Genomic DNA, 22,414 nt, shown 5'->3' on the forward strand with positions numbered 1-22,414 from the left:
ACAATACTTAGGATAAAACAAATTGTAAATATGTTATCTTCTCAGAATGTTTTATATATTGAGTACGAAACTATACAATTCCCTCTTGCTGGCTGATTCCGTTTGTACTTTATATCTGGGTTGAATAGACTAGAAGCTGTCTATATAGTTGAAGATTGTGTAGCACCCTTTTAAAGCTGTCTTTTGCAGCGCTAGCTTTTCTTATATAACCATATTTATCGTAAGTATGTGTTCTGTTCACAAACACTTTTCTACGTTGTGTGCTGCAATCGTTTCAACCGTGTGAATGCGTGTTCTTGCTTTGGCGAGTACTCGCCTTAGAGTCGCCAAGTTGCCGTTATTAAACTAATATTTTCTGTTCGATAGCTTGTGTTGATTGCTAAAAGAGCATTTAACCTGTCTTAGACCAGCATGGTGCTGTGTAGGATGCTTTTTGATTCAATATCTTTCACGAGGACGTGATCTTGAAGTATTGTCGAGGCAGCTTGTGGCATGCACTTACGAGATTACGATTTTAACTTACTGCTGCACCACTGTCATTAGCAAAATTGTGTTACATAAATCGTAAACGTTACGGTCACTTAAGTTGTATTCTGTTGACACGTTTAGGTTAGACTCTAGTTCAATCAGCTTAGTACATTTCATTGTTTTGACTACGTCCAGTCGTCTGACAGTTCGGGCTTGGCAGAAACACAACGCGTTTCACATAGCGGGATTAGTGGTTTTCCGTGTATGTGTTGCGCAAACTCGTGAGCTTCACAGAAGGAGGCTACTGATTGCTGCCTATGTCTCGAAATACGGCCGGTGACCTGTGTAGCAGGCGACTGACAGTGCGTAGACAAACGCCTTGCCCTAGCTTTTATTGCTGTACTACTGCCCAACCTGCTCAGCGCGGGAGCTCTTGCTATTTTCCCATTATGGTTTCGTGAGGAAACGTGCGACTGGGAATTTAGAAGAACCTGCTGCTGAGCTCGGTCGAGTGATGAGTCTAGTGCAGGTTGTGTTCTGAGCGTCTCGTCCGTTTACTGGATTGTGCAGAATAGTGTGGTTTGGCAGCCATGGGTGAGAACAAAACCGCCGCCGCCGCCACCACCACCGTGATGCAGTCATCTCAGCTGGAACAGTACCTTCTCTTGGCCAAGACAGCGAAAGGCGCCGCAGCCGCCGAACTCATCAAGCAGGTCACAGAAGCCCCTGGCGTTCATGTCTTTGGAGAATTACTCGACATGCCAAACATTCAGGAGGTAAGCTGTAAACCGAATCACATTGTCACTGAGCTACAGCTCAACGAATTTACATCTGTTCAACCATGCTAGTAAAAATATAATAGTTATTTTTTTTTTAAGGCTACAAGAAGGCCATGCCACTTTTTCTTATCACTTGTATAATCATTTTAGTGGGGGAAATAGCATGTACTCTCTGGGCTATTGCACAAGAGTGCAAATTGCATATGCTGCGAGTCCTTCAGTGCATTTGAGTGGGTGCTCACAACATCCCAGAGGGCATTACGGCGATGCGCAGGGAGCTCTCGTTAAGAAGCTCTGTAACCCGCTGTGGTGGCTTAGTGGCTTTGGTGTTTTTAGCCCGAGGTGGCAGAATGGAATCGTGTTCACAGCGGCCGCATTTCTATGGGGGCGAAATGCAAAAACATCCGTGTACCTTGCATTGGGTGCACGTTAAAGAAGCCCAGATGGTCAAAATTAACCCGAAGTCTGCCGCTATGGCGGGCCTCATCATATTGTGGTTTTGGCACATAAAACCCCCGAGTTTACCTTTTTTTTAAAGGCTCTGTATGCACTGTGCTGTATTAATGATTAAAGCTTTTACGGAGATTGATGGAATAATGTCTAAAATTTATTGGGAGAAAATGAGAGTCTCTGAGCAGAAGAATTTGAAATGTGCTATAGATACTTTTCCTTCAGCTGTAGCTGGTTTGTGTGTGCAGTTCCTGTCGCCATGCTGTCATCATAGTGCTTTAGAAGGCATGCCCGAACTGTAAAGCTAACTCTTCCAGTATAGATGCTGCAAATGTTTCGAGTTCTGACTTTTTGCTCCACCAGCTCATTTCACTTCAATTCATTACCGTTGTACACTGCCATGCCACCTTCAATGCTTAGTCAGCAAATATCAGCAAACAAAGTAGAAAGAGGGTTTGCATAGTCTAGCCTGCAAAAAAGAACACTTGCCAAGCAGCCGACTAGAAGCCTCATTCCAAGCAGCAGCCTTTAGATCACGGGAGGCTGTGTTTTACTCCAGCTTTCATGTGCCACATCGCTGCTAGAAACGGTTTCTTGTGCTTCTTTTGTTCCAACATGAGAAGTGCTGCTCTCTGCTTGCACATTATGATGTATACATAATTTATGGGATTTATTCCGGACTATTGGTGCCTGTGCACCAGAGCTCTTTCTTCACATTGGCAACTAGGCATCTGCAATCTCTGAAGTTCAAAAGCCAGCACACACCAGGTGCATGTGGAGCTGACAGGCAGTATATGTTGATTCTGTGGGCAATTTCTGCATTGCACTTAGTTTGTAGTTTATCATTTTGAAAGAAAAGGTGCATTGCAAGGAAGTTGAATCATGAAATAAAGAAGTCTACGAGCTCTTTATTGAGTTACAGATGTGCCCTTTCTAGTCTTAACACTGGCAAATGCTAAACAAATGGTATGTGCACAGTGTAATGCTTGTCATAGCACATAAAACAATGTCACTGGTGAGCCACTTTGTCATTGCCAACTTTTGCGTCAACTGCATGCTAGAATTCATGGTATTTAACGATGCAAACGACAATCAGCCATAGGATAGCACAACAATAAAATTCAACATCGATTGGTAGTAAACACAATATAGTTTGCATTTACAGCAACTGCTAGTCTTTCCATGTGGATAGTTGAGCTTTCCGTTGAGCTTTCCTCTTTTGTTTTCCTTTCTAGCTGGCAAATGGTCCCCACAGCAGCTACCTAAACCTTCTCAACTTGTTTGCATTTGGGACCTATGCAACATACCATGGTGAGTAGCAGCCATTACTTTTTCCATTTGTTCAGTTTTTTGTTTGCTGATTTTATTCGCACACAAAATATTGTTACGTGTAGCTGTAGCCTAATGCTATATACATTTATTCAGAGGAAGCTAACGGAAGGCCACTATGGCGACGCTATATCAAGCGGGTCCACGTCGTCTTCCTCTTCGTCAGTGCAGCCACACTGTGGTGGCTGTTTCGTAGCATCAGCCCCGGCAGTAGAAGCACCGTCCCGGTGCTTAATCTACACATCCGCGGTGAAAGGTGTATGGTATGGCTTTGGTCTTGCCACGTGAACAATGTCACTTGTAGCCGACGATGACGCTGAGGGGTCGGCGGGGACGACTTCATACGTGACATCGGTCACTTGTAGCACCACACGGTATGGGCCAGTGTAGCGCGACAGCAGCTTTTCAGAAAGGCCCACCCGTCAAATTGTTGACCAGAGAAGCACCAGAGAACCCGGAGTAAAGTGCACGTCGTGATGGTGGCAATCATAGAGGCGTCTCTGGTGCTCCTGTGAGGCCTCGAGACGGGTGCTGGCGAGCTGGCGCGCGTGGTCGGCGTGTGCGATCGCGTCGCGGGCGTATTCAGTGGCTGAACGTGTGGCCGAGGGCAACAAAGTGTCTAAGGGCAACGCGGGTTCTCGGCCATATAGGAGATAGAATGGTGAATAGCCGGCGGTGTCGTGACGCGATGAATTGTACGCGAACGTCACATATGGTAAGTGAAGATCCCAGTTGTGGTGGTCGGTCGCAACGTACTTCGAAAGCATGTCGGTGATGGTCCGGTTGAGGCGCTCCGTGAGGCCGTTGGTCTGTGGGTGGTAGGACGTGCTGAACTTGTGCTTTGTGGAGCAGGAGCGGAGGATGTCCTCGACGACTGCTGACAGAAAGCTGCGGCCACGGTCAGTGATTAATTGGAGCGGAGCACCGTGCACTAAAATGATGTCATAGAGTAGGAAGTCAGCAACGTCAGTAGCACAACTTGTCGGAAGGGCTCTGGTGATTGCGTACCGCGTAGCATAATCAGTAGCGATGGCGACCCATTTATTTCCGGAGCCCGAGAGAGGAAACGGTTCAAGCAGGTCTAGACCAACACGGAAAAAGGGTTCCGGTGGGATGTCGATGGGCTGGAGACATCCAGGTGGAGGTGTGGAGGGCTTCTTCCGGCACTGACAAGGCTCACAAGCGGCAACGTAGCGCCGCACGGAGCGGGCGAGACCCGGCCAAAAGAATCGACGTCGTACACGGTCGTATGTGCGCGAGACGCCCAAGTGTCCAGCCAAGGGAGCGTCGTGAAGTTGTTGGAGGACAGTCGAACGCAGGTGCGATGGAATTACGAGCAGAAGGTCAAGGCCGTGCGGGTCAAGATTGCGGCGGTATAATGTCCCCTCCTTAAGGAGAAACATCCGGAGAGAGGCGTCGCCAGGCGTTGACTCCAGATGGTCGATGAAGGCTCGTATTGAGGGGTCGCGGTGTTGCTCGTTGCCGATTTCAAGCAACTGGGACACAGAGAAAACGCAAGCGATGGCGTCCGCATCAGCCGGTTCATCGATGGGGCAGCGGGACAAACAATCGGCATCCTGGTGCAAGCGTCCCGTCTTATATACCACGGAGAAGGTATATTCTTGCAGGCGCAATGCCCAGCGAGCGAGTCGTCCCGTGGGGTCCTTAAGCGAGGATAGCCAGCAGAGCGCGTGATGATCAGTGATGACACAGAAGGGGCGTCCGTACAAGTATGGACGGAACTTCGCAACAGCCCACACAAGAGCGAGGCACTCGCGCTCTGTGATTGAATAATTGTGCTCGGCGGGGGATAGAAGTCGGCTGGCATAGGCTATAACACGATCATGTCCACGCTGGCGTTGTGCTAACACTGCTCCTATGCCGTGACCACTGGCATCAGTTCGAACATCCGTTGAGGCAGATGGGTCAAAGTGGGCCAAAATTGGAGGCGTGGTAAGGAGAGTAGTGAGCTGCAAAAAAGATGTGGCATGGTCAGGTCCCCAAGAAAATTGGGTGTCTTTCTTCAAGAGGTCGGTAAGGGGGCGTGCGATGGTCGCAAAATCCTTCACAAAGCGTCGGAAATAAGAGCACAGCCCTACGAAACTGTGAACGTCCTTGGTAGGCTTCGGAACAGGAAAGTTCGTAACGGCGCGAATTTTGTCCGGATCAGGTCTCACGCCTCGGGCGTCCACAAGGTGTCCAAGGACGGTGATTTGGTGGCGAGCGAAATGACACTTTGACGAGTTCAGCTGGAGACCGGCGCGGCGGAACACGTCAAGAATCGCTGAAAGACGGTCTAGATGCGTGTCAAAAGTGGGCGAATAAACGATGACGTCGTCCAGATAGCACAAACAGGTGGACCACTTGAACCCCTGAAGCAAAGAGTCCATCATTCGTTCGAAGGTGGCGGGCGCGTTACAGAGACCGAAAGGCATCACCTTGAACTGATAAAGGCCGTCAGGGGTAACAAATGCAGTCTTCTCTCGCTCCATGTCGTCGACGGATATCTGCCAGTAGCCGGACCGTAAGTCGATAGAAGAAAAATAGGTGGCACCGTACAGGCAGTCTAGAGTGTCATCAATACGTGGCAAAGGGTACACGTCCTTTTTTGTGATTTTATTGAGGTGGCCATAATCTACACAAAAACGCCACGTTCCATCCTTCTTTTTGACAAGTACGGCGGGAGAAGCCCAGGGACTACAGGAAGGCTCGATAATGTCCTTTACAAGCATATTTTTGACTTCCTGTTGGATAACAGCTCGTTCGGACGCAGAAACACTATATGGACGGCGGTGAATAGGGTTGGCATCGCCAGTGTTTATGCGATGGGTCACGACGGACGTTTGACCTAAGGGTCGATGGTCAAAGTAAAAAATGTCGCAATAGCCTTCAAGAACGCGGCAAAGAGCTTCAGCTTGAGCGGGTGTAAGGTCAGAGGAAACCATCTTCTCAATCTCGACGTCAGTACCGTGCGGTGACGCTCTGAGCTGAGTACTGAGCTGTGACGATCTTCCACTGTGAATGGCTCAATTTCATCATCCTGCAAAGCGATAATTATAGCCAATGAAATCCCCTGAGGCAGAACTTGCGCGGTTAGCGCGAAATTGACAAGGGGAAGGCAGGTGCGGTTGCCAGTAATTGTCAGCACAGTGTGCGGCACGGTAACACCATGTGTAAGTATAACTGCCGGAATTGGTGCGACCACGTAGTTACCGTCAGGTACAGCTGGTGAGGACAACAAGTTGACGTGCGTCACAGAGTGAGGCGGTAGGCGAATAAAATCCATGCAGCTCAAACGGCTTGGAGGCGGGTCCACAGGGTCGGCAAGGAGAGGCAAGTCAAGGCGAAGTGAGCCGGCCGAACAGTCAATGAGGGCAGAATGATTGGCGAGGAAATCCAGACCGAGAATGAGTTCGTGAGGGCAATGCTCGATGACGGTGAAGAGAACGACGGTGTGTCTTTCAGCAATGGTGAGTCGCGCAGAGCACATGCCAACAATAGCGACAGTCCCTCCGTCGGCGACTTGTACGAATCGGTTCGGGGCAGGCGTCAGAACTTTCTTGAGCCGATGGCGAAGAGCAGCACTCATAATGGACATATGCGCCCCGGTGTCAATCAACGCGCACACAGGAACATTGTCGACGAGAACGTCCAAAAGATTCTTGTTCGTCGGTAAGGTGAAGCGAGGATTTTCAGCCAATGTCGTCTTTGCAGCTTCACCTCCAGAAGCTGCACTGACTAGTTTTCCGGTTGAGGGTGCGGCGAGTAGGTCGGAGAAGGAGCACGGCGTGACGGGGGCGAACAAGATTGACGACGGGAGGGAGAAGGCGAGCGGGAGTAGCGGGGTCGTGTCAAAGGTGTCGCTGGGTCAAATGATGGAGCGGGCATAGAAGGAGCGAAAGAAAAGGACGTGCTAGAGGGGCGAGGGTGGTAATCAGGAGAATAGCGTATCGGAGAAGTCCAGCGGCTGCGGCAGTGGCGAGCGACATGTCCAATGCGTCGGCAATTAAAACAGATCGGCTGGTCATCCACAGTTCGCCATTCGGAGGGGTTGTGCTGGCCGTAAGAGGAGTAAGAAGAACGTGGTGGGGACATGCGTGGAGAAAGAGGTTCCGAGCGTATGGAACGAATGGATTGCAGGCCGACGTTGGACAACTCTTGACGGACGACGGCCTGGATCAAGGAGATTGTCACCGGAGAATGATCAGGTGACGTGAATGAAGGGGCCGCCGGTTGTGCCGCTTCGACCTCACGACGAATGATGCGGGTCAAGTTATCACATCGTGACGGCTGGTGGAAGAGGTCGTCACAGGATGATGTAGCAGCTGTGTTGGGAAGTCGCGTGATGTGCTGGGATACCCGGCGGCTTTTAGCATGCTCGAGACGGCGGCACTCCTTGAGGATCGCATCGATACTGGTGACGTTTGTAAACACCAGTAAATTGAAGGCGTCGTCAGCAGTGCCTTTGAGGACGTGATTAACCTTATCGTCCTCAGACATGGTCGGGTCAGTCTTGGCACAAAGGGCCAAGACGTCGAGAATGTACGACACGTAGGATTCGGTCGACGTCTTTTTTGGCAGTGACTTGGCGACCGAACGGATTGCCAAAGAGGTCGCGGAGCTTCTCTTTGAAGAGATCCCAGCTCGAGATCTCCTCTTCGTGAGTCTGGAACCATGCAAGTGGAACTGCGTCGAGGTAGAAAAGAACGTTCGCAAGCATAATAGTTGGATCCCACCTGTGACTGGTGCTGACACGTTCGTATAAGCGGAGCCAGTCGTCAACATCAGGACTGCCGACTCCGTTGAAAACACCAGGATCCCGAGGGGGGGAGACGGCGACGTACGTCGGGGCTGCAGGCGGAGACGGTGGCGTAGATGAAGTGCCGCCAGCCGGAGCCGAAGTTGCAGTGTCGCCGTTGCGACCGCTGCGAAGCTTCATGACGGGTACGGGGAACGTCCACCTCCACCAAAATAATGTTGCGTGTAGCTGTAGCCTAATGCTATACAGTTAAACCTGGATATAACGAAGTTGACAAAAGCTCGCAATTTTTCGTTACATGCAGGTTTTCGTTACATGCAGGTTTCGCGTGAAGGCTCGTACGAATGATGCAGAAACGAAACCAAATAGCTCAATATATCCGTGAAGGTGAACTCACCCTTCAATCATTTATTTTACACTAAAAAACTGCGTAATTTCCGCTTGCTTCTTCGGCACGAGTGTAGGCACAACACGCCGCTCCAAAGAGGCTAAATCGTGTAGAGCTCCTTCATTGTCGAGCGAGCCGATGAAACGGCGCATAACGTCCATTGCGTTCATCACCTCCTTTGCAGTAGGCACGTCACACGGATCTGCCTCACAAGCACCATCATCACCGCCATCCGGATTTTGCACGCTTTCAGCTACTGCTGCATCAGACATTTCTTCTGTAGTCACGGCGGCGTTGTCGGCAAACAAAAAGTCAGTCAGTTCAACGTCGTCGGGTACACCACCGTTAGTACATAGCTCGTTCCACGCTTCGGCCACATTGGACGGAGTAGAAAGGTCTTCCTCCTCCTCGTCGGCACCAGCCCGTGCGTTTTTGGCTATTCCGGCCTTTAAAAAGCAATTCGCGATAACTTCTGCCCTGACCTCTTGCCAGGAGGCAGCAAGCATCTCGACTGCTTGATAAATGTCGATCTTCATCTCCCGTTCCAGACGGATGTCGAGAAGTATTTTCAGGATTAGTCGGCGCCGGTAACAGCATTTAAAACTGTTAATGACCCCTTTGTCCAGGGGTTGTATTAGGGACGTGCAGTTGGCCGGGAAGTAATGAAGTTCGATGTTCGACAGCTGCAGGCCCTCGACGTGGTGCGCCGAGCAATTGTCCAGCAGTAGGCAAACTTGACGGCCTTGCCGCTTGACGTCCTGGTTAAATTCCTTTAACCACTCAGAAAATATTGGCCGAGTCATCCACGCTTTGGAATTCGCCACATACTTCACGGGCATACGCTTCGTTCCCTTAAAACACCTGGGACGGGCACTTTTGCCGACAACTAGCGGGACTCGCTTGTCGGTGCCGTCGAGGTTGGCACACAGCAGAATCGTTATGCGGAGCTTGCTCTGCTTTCCACCGCGGCAGTCATCGCCTTTTAACGCTAGCGTGCGGCCCGGAAGCATTTGATAAAATAGAGCTGTCTCGTCGGCATTGTAGACATCAGCCGCCTCGAAGCGACTCAGGATTCCAGGCAGCTTGTCAGCCACCCACGAAGCAGCAGCATCGCTGTCTGCGGAGGCAGATTCGCCGCTGATTACTCTTCCGACGACACCGTGCCGGCTCTTAAATCCCTGCAGCCACCCGTTGCTTGCCTTGAAATCGTCATGATCCAAGATACACACAAAATCCTTTGCCTTCTGTTGCAAGATCGCGCCACTTATGGGTACATTTCTGGCTCGCGTGTCCAAAAACCACGTGAACACTGCCTTGTCCACATCAGTGTATGTGGACAGCTTCAGTCTTTTTTTCTTCGAGCTTGTTCCCGACTCCACTGCGTTTCTGATGCTGTGTTCCGCACTCAAAATCGTTGATAGTGTGCTCGCTGGAATGCTGAAACGGGTGGCAACGTCCTTCTTCTTGCCCGCGGAGACTGCATTTAAAATTGCGAGTTTGTCTTCAAAAGACAGAACTTTTCGTTTTCTGGCAGTAGAACTCATCATGACCAACCGACGACGCAGTTAGAAGCGGAGACGCACGACTACACGCCGACAGGCAGGCCTAGCACCTCCAAAACAAGTCGGACAAACCAGTACCAGAGCACAGTTGACACACGCACACGTGCAGAACGCAGGACAACACTCAAGATGGCGAATGCAACGCATCCATAGAGAAAGAAAAAAAAGTGACGGATATCGTTCGTCATCGTCCCTCCCCCTCTCCCTTCCGGCGCCTTGGCAATGAAAGAACCGGCTATCAGCGTTGCTTTTCAAGTGAATTCTTACACATAAGTGTGTCTAAGCCGTTGAAACAAATGAAAATCACAAAATAAGAATGCTTGTCCTCAAATCCATACGAAACAAAATAATTCTGCAAGAGAAATCAGCTGCCGATACCAATGCCACCTGGTGCCACGCTAGACAAGCAAAGCCTGAAAAGACTGCTACGTTAGGCACGGAGCGGCGCTAGTTGCCGCCATCATCATCATCATCGCTAACTTTGCTCGGTCGCGGCAATCCCTGGCGTTCGCGTAGCTGCTGGCTCCTTATAGCATTAATATTCAATAATCTAGAGCATTTCTTCGGCCGAATTTTCCTTAAAAGTGCTAAAAGTAATGACTGATCAGCTTTGGGAGTTCGTTACATCAAGGCTAACCGCCGCAACGCGTTCGTTACATTAAGGTCGAAAATACATGGGCTTCAATGGGGGCAGCGTTGGGGAATTCAAAAACTTCGTTAAATCCAGGAATTCGTTACATATAGGTTCGTTACATCCAGGTTTAACTGTATACATTTATTCAGAGGAAGTTAACGGAAGGCCACTATGGCGACGCTATATCAAGCGGGTCCACGTCGTCTTCCTCTTCGTCAGTGCAGCCACACTGTGGTGGCTGTTTCGTAGCAATATTTCGGCTTTCAATCCTGTACTATCTGGCAACACAACTTCATAGTTGTGGCATCACTATAGGGCCAAAGTTAGAGTTCATATTTGTGATAAACCAACATTGTTTTAGGGTGTAAATGACAAATTGTGAATTGAAATATAGTGATTGTGGTCATCGTAGTTCTTGTTGTTGCTATTAGCATGGAGTCAGGCTGCTAGTTCTAATCCATCTATTGTCAAAATTACGTCTCTGTGCTTATTAATGAAGTTTAGCTGGTTAGGTTTCTCCATTCTTATGCTGTTTTCTTAAACCTGTAAACATTGACACATAGATTAGTGCGAAATAACTACAAACCTTTTTGTCTTTTTCTGTCTCATTGTTGATAGCTTGATTAGCCATTGTGTACTTCGCTGTGGTCGTTTTGTTTGTTCATAGAATTCGAGAGTGTAACTTTACTAAAACGTTATTGTACTTGCCCAGCAAGGTTTAATGCCAGCTTTGTTCCCAATGTAGTCCCCCCTTTTTTTCTCCCCCTTGATTACTGTACTTGTGTTGTCATTTCTTGTGACCCTTGTGCAATAACTTTTTTTTTTCCGTTTCAGAGAACAAATCTCAATTTCCACCATTAACACCAGCCATGATTACAAAATTAAGGCACCTCACAATAGTGTCTTTAGCAACAAAAACAAAGGTAGTGCACATTTTTTATCTTTTCACTATCATGCATCACGTAAGGGCTACGTTTTTGGAAAAGAGGGGAAGGTCAGTCCAACCTTAAGAAATGTTTGCTGAGCATTCGTGTTCATTCAGTTGTTTGCTCAGGCACAAAAGAGCGAAGAGGGAGCTAAGAAAAGCTAAGTTTGGTGAGCTAATGGGAGTTTACTTATCACCCTAAGCCTCTTAAGTGACACATGGAAGTGCTTTCATTTAATATCTGTCCAGTACTTAAGATAGTTATAGGACTAAAACTGTGTGATGCACTTTTACTTTTCTCACATCTTCAGTGTTTTGACATTCAGCAAAAATTATAGTGATACAAAATGAAATTCCACCAGGTGTATTACTTCATGCATATAATCCGGTCATCCTTTAAAGCGGTCTGAATGCAGCGAGCGATTTCTTTATAGGAGCAATATTTCAAGCTGATTAGAACCATTACATCACTGCTGTACTATTTCTGTGGCCCCTTTCGCCTAGGTACACCCACATAGTGAATAAATTTTGTTCATAATTGTTGTCAGCCTTCCTATGGAATGATTTAACAAGCTGATGGCAGTGTAGTTAAATATCTTAAGTCTGCAGGTTTGTGCAGAACTGCCGGCATCTATCATTTGAAAGGTTGAAGACGTGGCTGTAGTGATGAAATAATTCATTCAACAACCAAGTGCTGTCACGTGCAGTTCTTACTGTGTTTATTTGAAAAAAACACAAGAGCCACTGTTAGTGAGAAAAGCATGCAGCACTGCTTAGAAGGATGCTTGTGAATTGGGTAAACAGTTTAGTGCGTGAACAGTCTTATAGTATATTGAGTGAATTGCTCGGATGTTCACTTTACAAGTGAATTTCTTAAAGTTTATTTTATCCACCGCTGTTTCTCAGTGGCTATGGATATGGTTGCTGAGCAGGAGGCTGACGTGTTTGATTCCCACCCGGGGCGTCCATATTCCAACACTGATGGAATGCAACAATGTTCATGTATGAAGCCAATCCAAAGCCCTTTACTATAGTGTCTCTCATGGCTTGTGTGTTAAACACCAGAAACCAAATCCCATAATGTAGCCTAAAGTTTCTCTTTACATGTTATACGGGTGTATTAATTTGCAAAGCAAACTTGCTGTCATATCACCATCTCATGATTCCTTCTCTATTTATTCGAAGATCTCGGCTGTAGCTGGTGAGGAGTGCTACCGCTGCATGCTTCCCAAGATGTTGTTTAAAAAATGCTGCTATACCCTGTTTCTCCCATCCAGTGTATCCCATACTCCACGTTGCTAAAAGAACTTGACATGAAAAACTTGCGGGAGTTGGAAGATCTGATCATCGATGTGATTTACGCGGACGTGGTGCGAGGGAAATTGGACCAGAAGAACAATCAGCTGGAAGTGGACTACACCATTGGCAGGGACATCCGTCCAGAGGACGTCAGCACCATAATCCGAGTGCTCCAAGAATGGTAATCCATGCTGCATTTTGTTTTGCACTATCGCTAAGCGAACTTGAGTGATAGCCAAAATTTTTTTGTTCATGCCAACCTGAAAACTGCATTTGTTTTAATATACGCTGCCATATATATTGTGTACAGTATATTCACTTTTCACCATTCCTGTTACAATGAGTATTGTGATTGACAGTATGTATGTACAAATACAGTAGAACCTCGTTCAAACGTATTGGAAAAAGCACAACAGAAAGGTACTAACCGGGAAAATGTTCGATCTGAAGTAACTAAAATTTTACAGACTGAACTATTGTTGAGATCTAATTACCGCAAAGCATCGCGCAGATCGTTGCGGCACGAGACTCGCGTCAGGCTGGTGGTGATTCAGCGGCACGAGATGCGTTTCGTTGTTTTCCTATTGCACAATGGGAAAGTAAGCAAAGTTGAGCTGTTGGGCGACTCTGGATGCTGCCAAAGCGAAACGTGATGCCCACATCACGCTGCCTACAGAGGGAACAGCGGCACGTTTGGATTATCGCCTACTAAAAGCTTGAAGTACGCTACCAATGGTACTACACACCATGCACTGTAAACAGACAGGTGAAGATGCTTATCGCTGTAGGTTTTGCACCGATAGCTGTGAATGCAGTGTGCAACAACCTGGGCAGAGATTTGCTGGTACCAGAATAAGAAACTGTGCGCGCTTTCATTTTCATGTGAGACAGACTATTGAGATATACTGTTCTTGATCGCAGGTGCCTCGCACCTTTTCTCGTTCACATGAGGTCTAGCAGCCGGAAGACGTATACGATCGCAGTCTGCGTACGCTATGCTTCCGATGGCACCATGCACTGTTAAACAGATAGGCGAAGATACTTTTCGCAATAGGATTGGCTGTGATAGCTGCGAATGTCGCATACGACCATCCCAGAGAAGATTTGCTGGTACCGAAATAAGAAACTGAGTGCATGCCGGCGATTTCGCCTGAGACGGGCGGATGAGTATTGTGGTGAAGCTGCCATGGTGGACAGCTATATTTGTATTCTCAAGTGTGTATGCCTCGTGCATTTTCGTGTTTATATGGGACCTAGGTGCCGTAAAACATATACAATCGCAGTTTGGTGACATACTGAACGTTGGTGCCGAAAAATCTGGTTTTCCGGGAATGTATGAGCTGGTGAAAAATGGGCGTAACTTGATTGGGTCATTTCTTGTGTTCTGGATTGCGAACGTTGGCACCAGGAAAACATACGAAACGGGAATGTATCAACAAGGATCTACTGTAAATTAACAAATAATAGGGGACATAAAAAAAGACAATGACACATAAGGTTAAGCTAAGTTGGTAGAATACACATCTGGAATTGCAAATGGGGCTTACTGTCACCAGGAACTTGTTAGACTGAAAAGGACATAAGGAAGATTGGTGGCAATGCGAACTTGAAACAGGCTCCTGTGACTCGGCAGTGTTTTCGTGACATCAAGTTTTGGCAATGTCTGCTAGAAGTTTAGCTGTTGTGTATTGTTAAAAAATATAATATAATGACTTTATGTTCTAAATGAAATATAAAAACTCACTCCAGCAATTCTTGCTGGCCTTTCATACTTGCAAAAGTCTCAAGTATGTGAAAATGTGCCATAGAACCAATGTCACAGGAATTATGTCATAAGTGCCATGGTTTAGGCAGAAAATTTAGAGGGAATCGAAGTTAACAGAGCTAAAAGCAGAACAAAGATGAAAGTGGATAAATACTCTTGTTTTGTTCCTGTTTTTATTGCTGTTACCTTCAAGTTCTGAAAATTTATTCACCAATCCAATTCAGTGTGCTGCCTTAAGGTTTTGCTCGCTCATGGTTAAGCTTTTCTTGCTGAGGGAATATAGCTTTGGAAGTGCAGTATACCTTTCAAAACTGTTTTAGTCTTTCTCCTTAGTCTTCTTGTGGTGTTCCGAAATGGAGAGTGGGAGAAGAGAGACTGACACTTGGTAATGCCCCAAAATAGAGAATCCAGGTTGACCTTTCAAACTTCATTGTTTGGGAGTTGCACAGGAGAATTGAAGAAACAGGAAGCAGGAGCATGGGAGTTTGGTAGTTTTCCTAGGTACATACTTTGTGGTGCAAAATACATTTCTTGAAAGGGACAGAAGAAAGGAAGACAGTGAAGCGCCAAACTACCAACTGTTTAATGACAGCTTGAAAAAACGTATAGAAGAAAAGAAGAGACAACTTCAGCTCATGCACAGGGAGGCAACGTGTGACAGAACAACATGATCATGATAACATACTTTGGATAAAGCACATTCCTGCGGAATATAATATGATAGATGTATCGCTGACATAGTCAGACCCTTTCTTTTTAATATAAAATGCTTCCAACAACTCCCTTGCAGTTTGGTCCCTACTTTTGCCAAGAATCAATACTTGCTCAAAGCATGGCGTACGACGACAGGCTTTACAGTGCGCAGGAAGGTGCGCCTTGTCAGACTTACACCTTGCCTTCCTGCGCATGAGCGGAAGTTTTCTTTTCTTTTCTTATAGACGTTTTTTCAGGCTGTCATTAAACAGTTGGTAGTTTGGCGCTTCACTGTCTTCCTCTCTTCTGTCCCTCTTCAAGAAATGTATTTTGCACCACAAAGTATACCTAGGAAATCTAAGCACCGACTTGCCCAAGAAGAAGTCCTTTTGGAGTTTGGTAGGTACAGAGGGTACTGGTAGGTACAGGTGTCTGTCTAGAGCACGTAGGCTGCGTGCTTGGGATTGCATGGCCAGTATCTAACGATAACACCTAGCTAGGGACCGGCTGCATGTGAGCATGCTTAGGTGCATTTATGAGACGCCTTGTCTTTTCTTGCCCTGCTGGTCACCGCTAGCTTTGACAGCTGCTTTTGCCGTCATAATTCCTCCTGTGTTGCCACCCTGCGCAGCACTCCAAAATACTTTGCTCACACTATACCTGCAATAGTTGGCAGAACAATGACACAACTGCAGCTGTGTTCATGTGCGCTGAATTGTGTAATTATGCCTCCACTTTGTGCTGTAGCACTTCTGGCAGTGACCTTGATGTCGAAAACAGTTGCCAAAGCATGTGGTTACCAACAGTTCGAGAAAAGGCTGGGCATCTCAAAAACATAACCATGCATGCTCACGTTAAGCTAGTTTTGAACCAAATGTTATCTCTGGTGCCGGCAGCGAACTCCACAGCATGTGGCTCCCACATTCTGTACAAGTGTCCTGTCCTCTTGCAAGGTTTCTGCTATAGGTTGTGGGTTGCAGTGAGGAACCCACAACTGTAGTGCCAATATGAATGGTAAAAAGTCCAGAGTTGTGCATCTGTGCTGAAATCTCGGGTTCAGAATGTAAATTTGTCTTTTGTTGCCACTGGATTGTGCTTTCTTTGATTAGGTAATATTGGAGAATTCTTCAACTCACATTCTTAGGCTGAAAGATACCAAAAAAAGACTGCAAAGCTAGCATTCTGTTTTCAGTTTGACTTGCAAAATGTGACTGGTTATTTTTAATGGCTGCAATTATCATAGCTAATTAGCCAGAATAGAACAGCAACTGAAGATGTGGCTGCACTTGCTTCCACATTAACTGACACAGAGTATTAAAATACTATTGATGTTTTTCTCCACCTTAGGTGCACAAGCTGCGAGACTGTAGTGAACAGCATTGAGTGCCAGATTGCCCGTGCTAATGCCATGAAGGACTCCCACATGAAACTGAAGCAGCACATTGACAATGAGGTGAATTACCCAGTACATCTGATGCGTGTCTTGTATTTCATTGCTGCTGTTACTTTTTTGGAGCTGTAATGTCTAATGTTACCAGAAGCATAGCTTTACAAAAAAAAAAAAAAGAACATGGAAAACTTTTAAATCAGTATTATTAGACTACTTATCTTGTCTCTTAGCAAAGCATGAGTGGTTTGTTTATTCATGTCATTATAACATCATATGGTACTGTTCATGCATACCTTATAGGCTTGTATGTATACAGTCTACTTTCGTAATTCAATTTTTTGATTTATTTGATCCCGACCAAAGGTCCTGGCCATCGTTCATTCATTTCCATGGGCTCAAACTTTCGTTATTGTGATCCTAAAATTGGCTTTTGCCAGATAATTCGGACTTGGCCAGTCAGCAGGCACGTGCCTGACCCCTATGGTGACCCCAACTATTGGGTTGTGTTGTTGGGGGGAGCTTGGGGACAGTGAATGCATTGAACACATGCCATCACTGGTCGAAAACACCTATTTTTGGCCCACGCTAGGAAGATTTTCAAGCATAAGCACAGCTCACAATGTCTGATTATGGTATTTACCTGACTACAGCAGCGTGTCCTCGTTTTCCTTAAAAAGAAAGTTGGGCCGAAAATTGCCAGTATGGTGCAATTGGACACAAAACCAAAACTGCCTTCGCAACGGTTGTATGCTTCATAGCATAACCCCTTTGCATTGCGGCGGAGCTGACTAAAAAATCATGTCGCGAAGCTGACTTTTAAAAACTCGCCGCCATTGTGCAACAATTTTTCTAACCAAAAATCGGGTGTGCGTTAGATTTGTACTTCGTTTAAGAGCTGTAATGACATTCCTACATTAGTTTTTTACTTGGGACACCTAGAAAGTGGGCGCTTGTTTGATTTTGGGGTGTGTTAGAATAGAGCAAATACTGCCAAGGAGTCAGCAGTATGTTCTGGCATTTATTTCTGCATCTTGTTTAATTCGACCCGCCGGATAATTTGATCAATTTCGGCGGTCTCTTCAGGATTGAATTAACAGAAGCTGACTGTATTAGTAAATTACCCTCTTACAGTACTAAGAACACCACTCTCACCGTGAGAAGAGGCTTTGTAAGCCAGAAAAGATGCAGAAACGAAAGACTGGTGGCAGTGCCGCCTTGAAGTTCCCACATCAGCTCACTGCCATGGCGTCATGGATTTTGATGGTGTCTCCTAGGTCCCAGCTAATTTTTTATCGGTAAAGATGGACTTACTGTACAGGTGTGCGAATACTCGCATATCATTGAATCGAAAAGTGACTGTCTTGAATAATTCAGTTTGTGAATCGAATAACTACTATTTGACTTTTCTAATATTCTACACATTTGATGTGGAGACCCGCGCAGTGCCGCACAAGCTAGTGTTCCACTCATTTCTTGGCACAAAAAGAATGCTGAGAGAGCAGTAGATGGACCACACCCCGGCTGGTGCGTTTGCGGACTTTGTCACTGCTAGCGCTCCTTCACGTCAGCCAGATGCGGGGATTGCGCACAACAGCACCGCATCGGCCGGGTCCACCTCTGTCGGTACAAAATTTGTCCAGTCCGGGTTAACAGGACCGATCGACACGATAATGCAACGCAGACAGAGGGAAGGGCAACAAAAGCAGTGCATATTTCAGGAAGTTCACATAAGCACTGGCTGATTAGCTGCCAATAGGCATGCAGATCGTGTTGGATATGCGGTGATGAACTTAACGCCGCTTCAACAGCTGCCAGATTAATCTACACGCGTGATTTCAGGACTGAGCCACCGGTATAAACATATTACAGTAAAAGCTCGTTAATTCGAATTCCACGGGGATGCTATGAAAATTCGAATTACAGTGAAAGCTCGTTAATTTGAACTTCAATAATACGAATTTATGGATAATTCGAACTGCACGATTTGGTCTGGCCAAGCTCCACAGAAGTCTATGTACAAAAAAGCCCGCTATTTCGAATGCGAGAAGGTTCCGCCACGGATAATTCGAACTACGCGCCGCCTGGCACACGGCCAGAGAAACGCACCTACTGCCTACACACGAGGCTGCGTCGCCTCCGGAACGGAGAGAACAGCGAGAGAAGGCAAAATCGGAAAAAATTTAACCGGCGCAGGGTCGGCCAGAAGGCAGCGGCGACAGCCACCTCTCCACGTAACCTTCGAGACTTCTTGCCCGTTGCGAATCTCGGAGGCTTTGCAAATCTTGTGCAGCTGCTAATGTTGTGCGGCAGATGGCGCTGCAAGCACCAGAACACAGCGAATCAAGTGCGTCGCAGCTGCGCTTGCAATCAAGAACCAACGAATCGGGGCCTTCACGACTTTCACATGTTCAGCATCTTTGTCTTGGCAGTCTTCATCGGTTGTGCACGTCTGTTTACAACTTGGAAGGTATCGGCCGTCGCGATTCTTTATGATGGTGTTAAGCCTCGGCTAACGTTCGTTTCGGTGACCATCGGTGGTGTGGCACAGTCGGACCCAGAGCTTCGACTTAAAGATGGCCTGTGCCCACGGCACACGCCATCACTTTCTGACACGCCCAATTTCTGACATACCCTGCTGCTTCCAAATCGCAGTGTACTGTTGCTCTCCTTCACTTTCGTTAGTTCGAACTTTTGTTAATTCGAACTGAAGCAGCTTCCCCTTGCGGTTCGAATTAACGAGCTTTTACTGTATACAAAATTCTAACTCATGAAAGTCGGGGAAAAAAAGAATCGCTTGGTTAAGGCACGTATATAGTCTGACGAAGCGTAGTCCCGACGTAGTCACTTTTTGCCTGTCGTGCAGATTGCCCTCACAGTAACCCACCAGCTGTAAAGTTAGCATAGCGCTTCTGTCGTTTGGAAAAAAAAAAACAAAAAAACTGGAAAGCACAACTTTCTATGCAATAAAAGTTTGCCGCAAGACACTGGTCCACTATTAAACTGAAAACCACATTGTTATTCAGTACAACAGAATGTCACGCACTAGCTTCAGAGAAAAAAAAAAGATCACTGGATTCTATTCTACATAAATTTCTAGCTGTAATAAGAGCAGACCGTACAAATTGTCTCGATTTCAGTGTACCTACGTTACTGATAGCTTGTTACATTCTTATGCAATGCTCCTAGACTCCAGAGTGTGTGCAACATCGTAATTACATGCCCAAAATTTGTAACCACAAAAATTTTTGTGATATTCGATTTGTTATACGGCTTCTTTTTCTTGATTAGATTTGAAATTTGATTTGAAATCTGTTATTCGATATTCGCACACCCCTACTTCATTGCGCTCTAAAGGAGCGAAGGAGTGAACACGGCAAGTTTTGGGAACTTCCACTGAGCCAATGCAGTCCAGATATGAAAAAAAAAGTACTTTGAAATTTGTACCTCATACTGACGTACCAGCATTGTGGTTTAGGTGAGAAATTTTGAAAAATCGGACTTCGACCTTCCTTTTCTCTTCTAATAATCAACCTATTATCATGAAATTGATGACAATAGAGATCTTAAACAATGTTATCAGACTAAACTGGTTTAGTATTTTGCTCTATTGTACCTTTCATAAAAGGTATCAGAATTAGGTATAGAAACATTCGAAAGGGCTTCCAAGTTTGCATGATATGAAGTAACAAAGTTAAAGAAGCTGGTGTTCCCAGAAATGCTACTGAAATCGGAGCTTGTGAAATTCACTTCGTGTATGCTGCAAATTTTCAGGCGAAAGCCGAGACAAACACGAGTTGTAGAAATGATTATGAAAAAGACATTGCAGGCTGGCAGGTGGATGTTTCAAAAGGCAAAAACTAAACATTGGGCGTCGTTTGAGTGTCGTGTTACATGAAACGAATGACTCAACATTCTTTTGGATGATTTTCCTTAGGTTGCAAACATAAAGAAGAACCTGAAGGTACAATCACAAGATGTGGATGACCAGATGGGTGCTGATGGCCGGGAGGACAGCCACATGGACAAGCCGGGCAAGAAGGCATCCAAGAGCAAAGGGTGCGTCTTTTATTTACCATATAATTCTTCACCAGGTTCCGTTACAAATTTTGTAAAGGAGCAAGCTCACGGTAACGTGACATAGCGCGCGCGACGGGGGAGGGAGTGGGGGACAGATTGGTGCACATCTGTCATGCATGGCAGTTGCATTAAACAACGGTGTGATGAGCATGTAGGAGTGGTGATTAATCCAGCTTTGTAAGCCCGAGTTTAAGAGTGCGGGCATAAAATCTGGCAGTACTGGCTTGAGATTGCACAAATAGCGTCACCTGGAACCAAACTATGCATTGTAAGCGTAGATGTGGCAAGCTACAGCTGTGATCAGCAATACAATAACTGCTAACATTTAACAGCAAGGTGCCAAAGGAAATGTTTTTAAGGGAGTGACTACACCGGTGCATAATTTGCAGGCACAAGATTGGTCGGGCAGATGTAAGGCCTGGCTATGTAGTTGGAGACACTAGAGGAAGGCCTCAGTCTTGTAATGGAGTTTAATTGGTTGACACGAGGGGCAGATTGCATTATGCAGTTTCTTCTTAGTACTATTGCAACTGCTGTCACTCTTCTGCGGAGGGTGAGATTTTAACGGACTTGGTAATTACCTTCACTAGGCTACCACATCAGAGTAGAAGATGAGAGTGGCTGAGAAAACGCCTGGGCTTTAAAGACTGACCTGCTTGAGTTGAAAACAGGTAAGCGTTCTTACTAAATAATCTCATTTTGCTATTTCACTTTCATTTGTAGCATTTCTTGATACTATTCTTACTAGGATGCAGAGGACACAATACCTTGTTGTTCTGTCAGATTGGTGTGTGTTTATCTGTATAACTTGATTTAATGCAGTGCATCAAAACATGCAGATTTCATCATTTTGCATTAAGCAATAATTATTTATACTTTCCCACAGTTGCAACTACCGTAGTTGGAGCAGCTTGCATTTCTTCCATTACAGTCAATCTTTTTTTTATCATTGCAGGATGGAGAAATGGCCAAGAGAAGTTCACCAAACGCTTTCTTGACGACACTGTATAAACTGTAAAATAAAAATCCTGTTCCATGCTGCCTTATTTTGTGGCAATATGTGCAGTTTTGAAAGTGCAATAGCTTGCATAAGCATGTGTGTGATCTGTTCTGATAGAGTTGAAAGGCTCTCCATGCAGCATGCAGTCCTTGTGCAACGGCTGTTTAATGCAAGGTTTATGGTTTTCTTCATTGCAAAATGACACAAGATTATGTACACCGTGATTTCTGTGTGGACTAGGTATGTCATACTGATAAAAAAACAAAACACACAGGTGTGAGTGACTGTAGAGTGATGGCACTGAAGCCAGCTAAGAAGACAGTGTCCATAACATTCTTTTGGCACTAGCATAATAGTGTCTTTTAGCACAGAAAGTATAGTTGAATAGCAGAAGACAGATAATGCTAGTGGTGGAGGCTTGAGATTTTGCATTTTCACGAATGCATGTGCACAATTCTTGCTTCATGATAGACTACACAGCTTTATTTGCTAATGCCGAGTGTTTAAGCAGCCACCTTATTGTCAATAAGGTCTTTTTTCTTGTTTTTTTTTCTCCTGACTGCAAATAAGAGTTATTAGCTAGGAAATGGGCTAAATGCATCCACTTGCTCATCCACCCACTCAGCCACTCAAAGCTGGGGGACGGGGGGGAAGGGGCGTAAGCTCCGAGCTACACAGAATGAATGCAGACCGGCATTCTATGATTTGTAATTGTATGTGCATAGATCTCCAGTAAAGGGACAGTTGCCCAGCCTGTATTGCACTAGCTGGGCAATGGAAATAGTCAATGGAAATGGTCAAGAGCCTGCTATCAGTTTAAGCAAGCCACTTGAAACAGAGTCAGACTTGGGGCTAGCTGTTCTCATCTGTTTTCTGGCATTACAGTGTTCCTACAC

At 46.0% G+C, this 22,414-nt stretch overlaps 2 protein-coding genes across 2 annotated transcripts; one reads left to right on the top strand and one right to left on the bottom strand.

Moving 5' to 3' along the window:
• Positions 1-91: 91 nt before the first annotated feature.
• Positions 92-21,564, top strand: CSN7 (COP9 signalosome subunit 7). The gene is made up of 9 exons (XM_050194549.3): positions 92-220; positions 1,039-1,244; positions 2,933-3,008; positions 11,204-11,292; positions 12,572-12,774; positions 16,399-16,504; positions 20,376-20,497; positions 21,109-21,189; positions 21,474-21,564. Exons 2-8 carry the CDS (start codon positions 1,059-1,061, stop codon positions 21,131-21,133), a joined length of 807 nt encoding a protein of 268 aa, XP_050050506.1. The 5' UTR covers positions 92-220; positions 1,039-1,058; the 3' UTR covers positions 21,134-21,189; positions 21,474-21,564.
• On the bottom strand, positions 8,035-9,401 carry LOC140216277 (tigger transposable element-derived protein 6-like). Its single transcript, XM_072286672.1, has 2 exons — positions 8,254-9,401; positions 8,035-8,040 (listed from the first exon to the last, which is right to left on the bottom strand). The coding sequence occupies exons 1-2, from the start codon at positions 9,181-9,183 to the stop codon at positions 8,035-8,037; spliced, it is 936 nt and encodes a 311-aa protein (XP_072142773.1). The 5' UTR covers positions 9,184-9,401.
• Positions 21,565-22,414: the final 850 nt, after the last annotated feature.

The sequence above is a fragment of the Dermacentor andersoni genome, chromosome 3 (assembly GCF_023375885.2).
Source record: "Dermacentor andersoni chromosome 3, qqDerAnde1_hic_scaffold, whole genome shotgun sequence".
NCBI lineage: Eukaryota > Metazoa > Arthropoda > Arachnida > Ixodida > Ixodidae > Dermacentor > Dermacentor andersoni.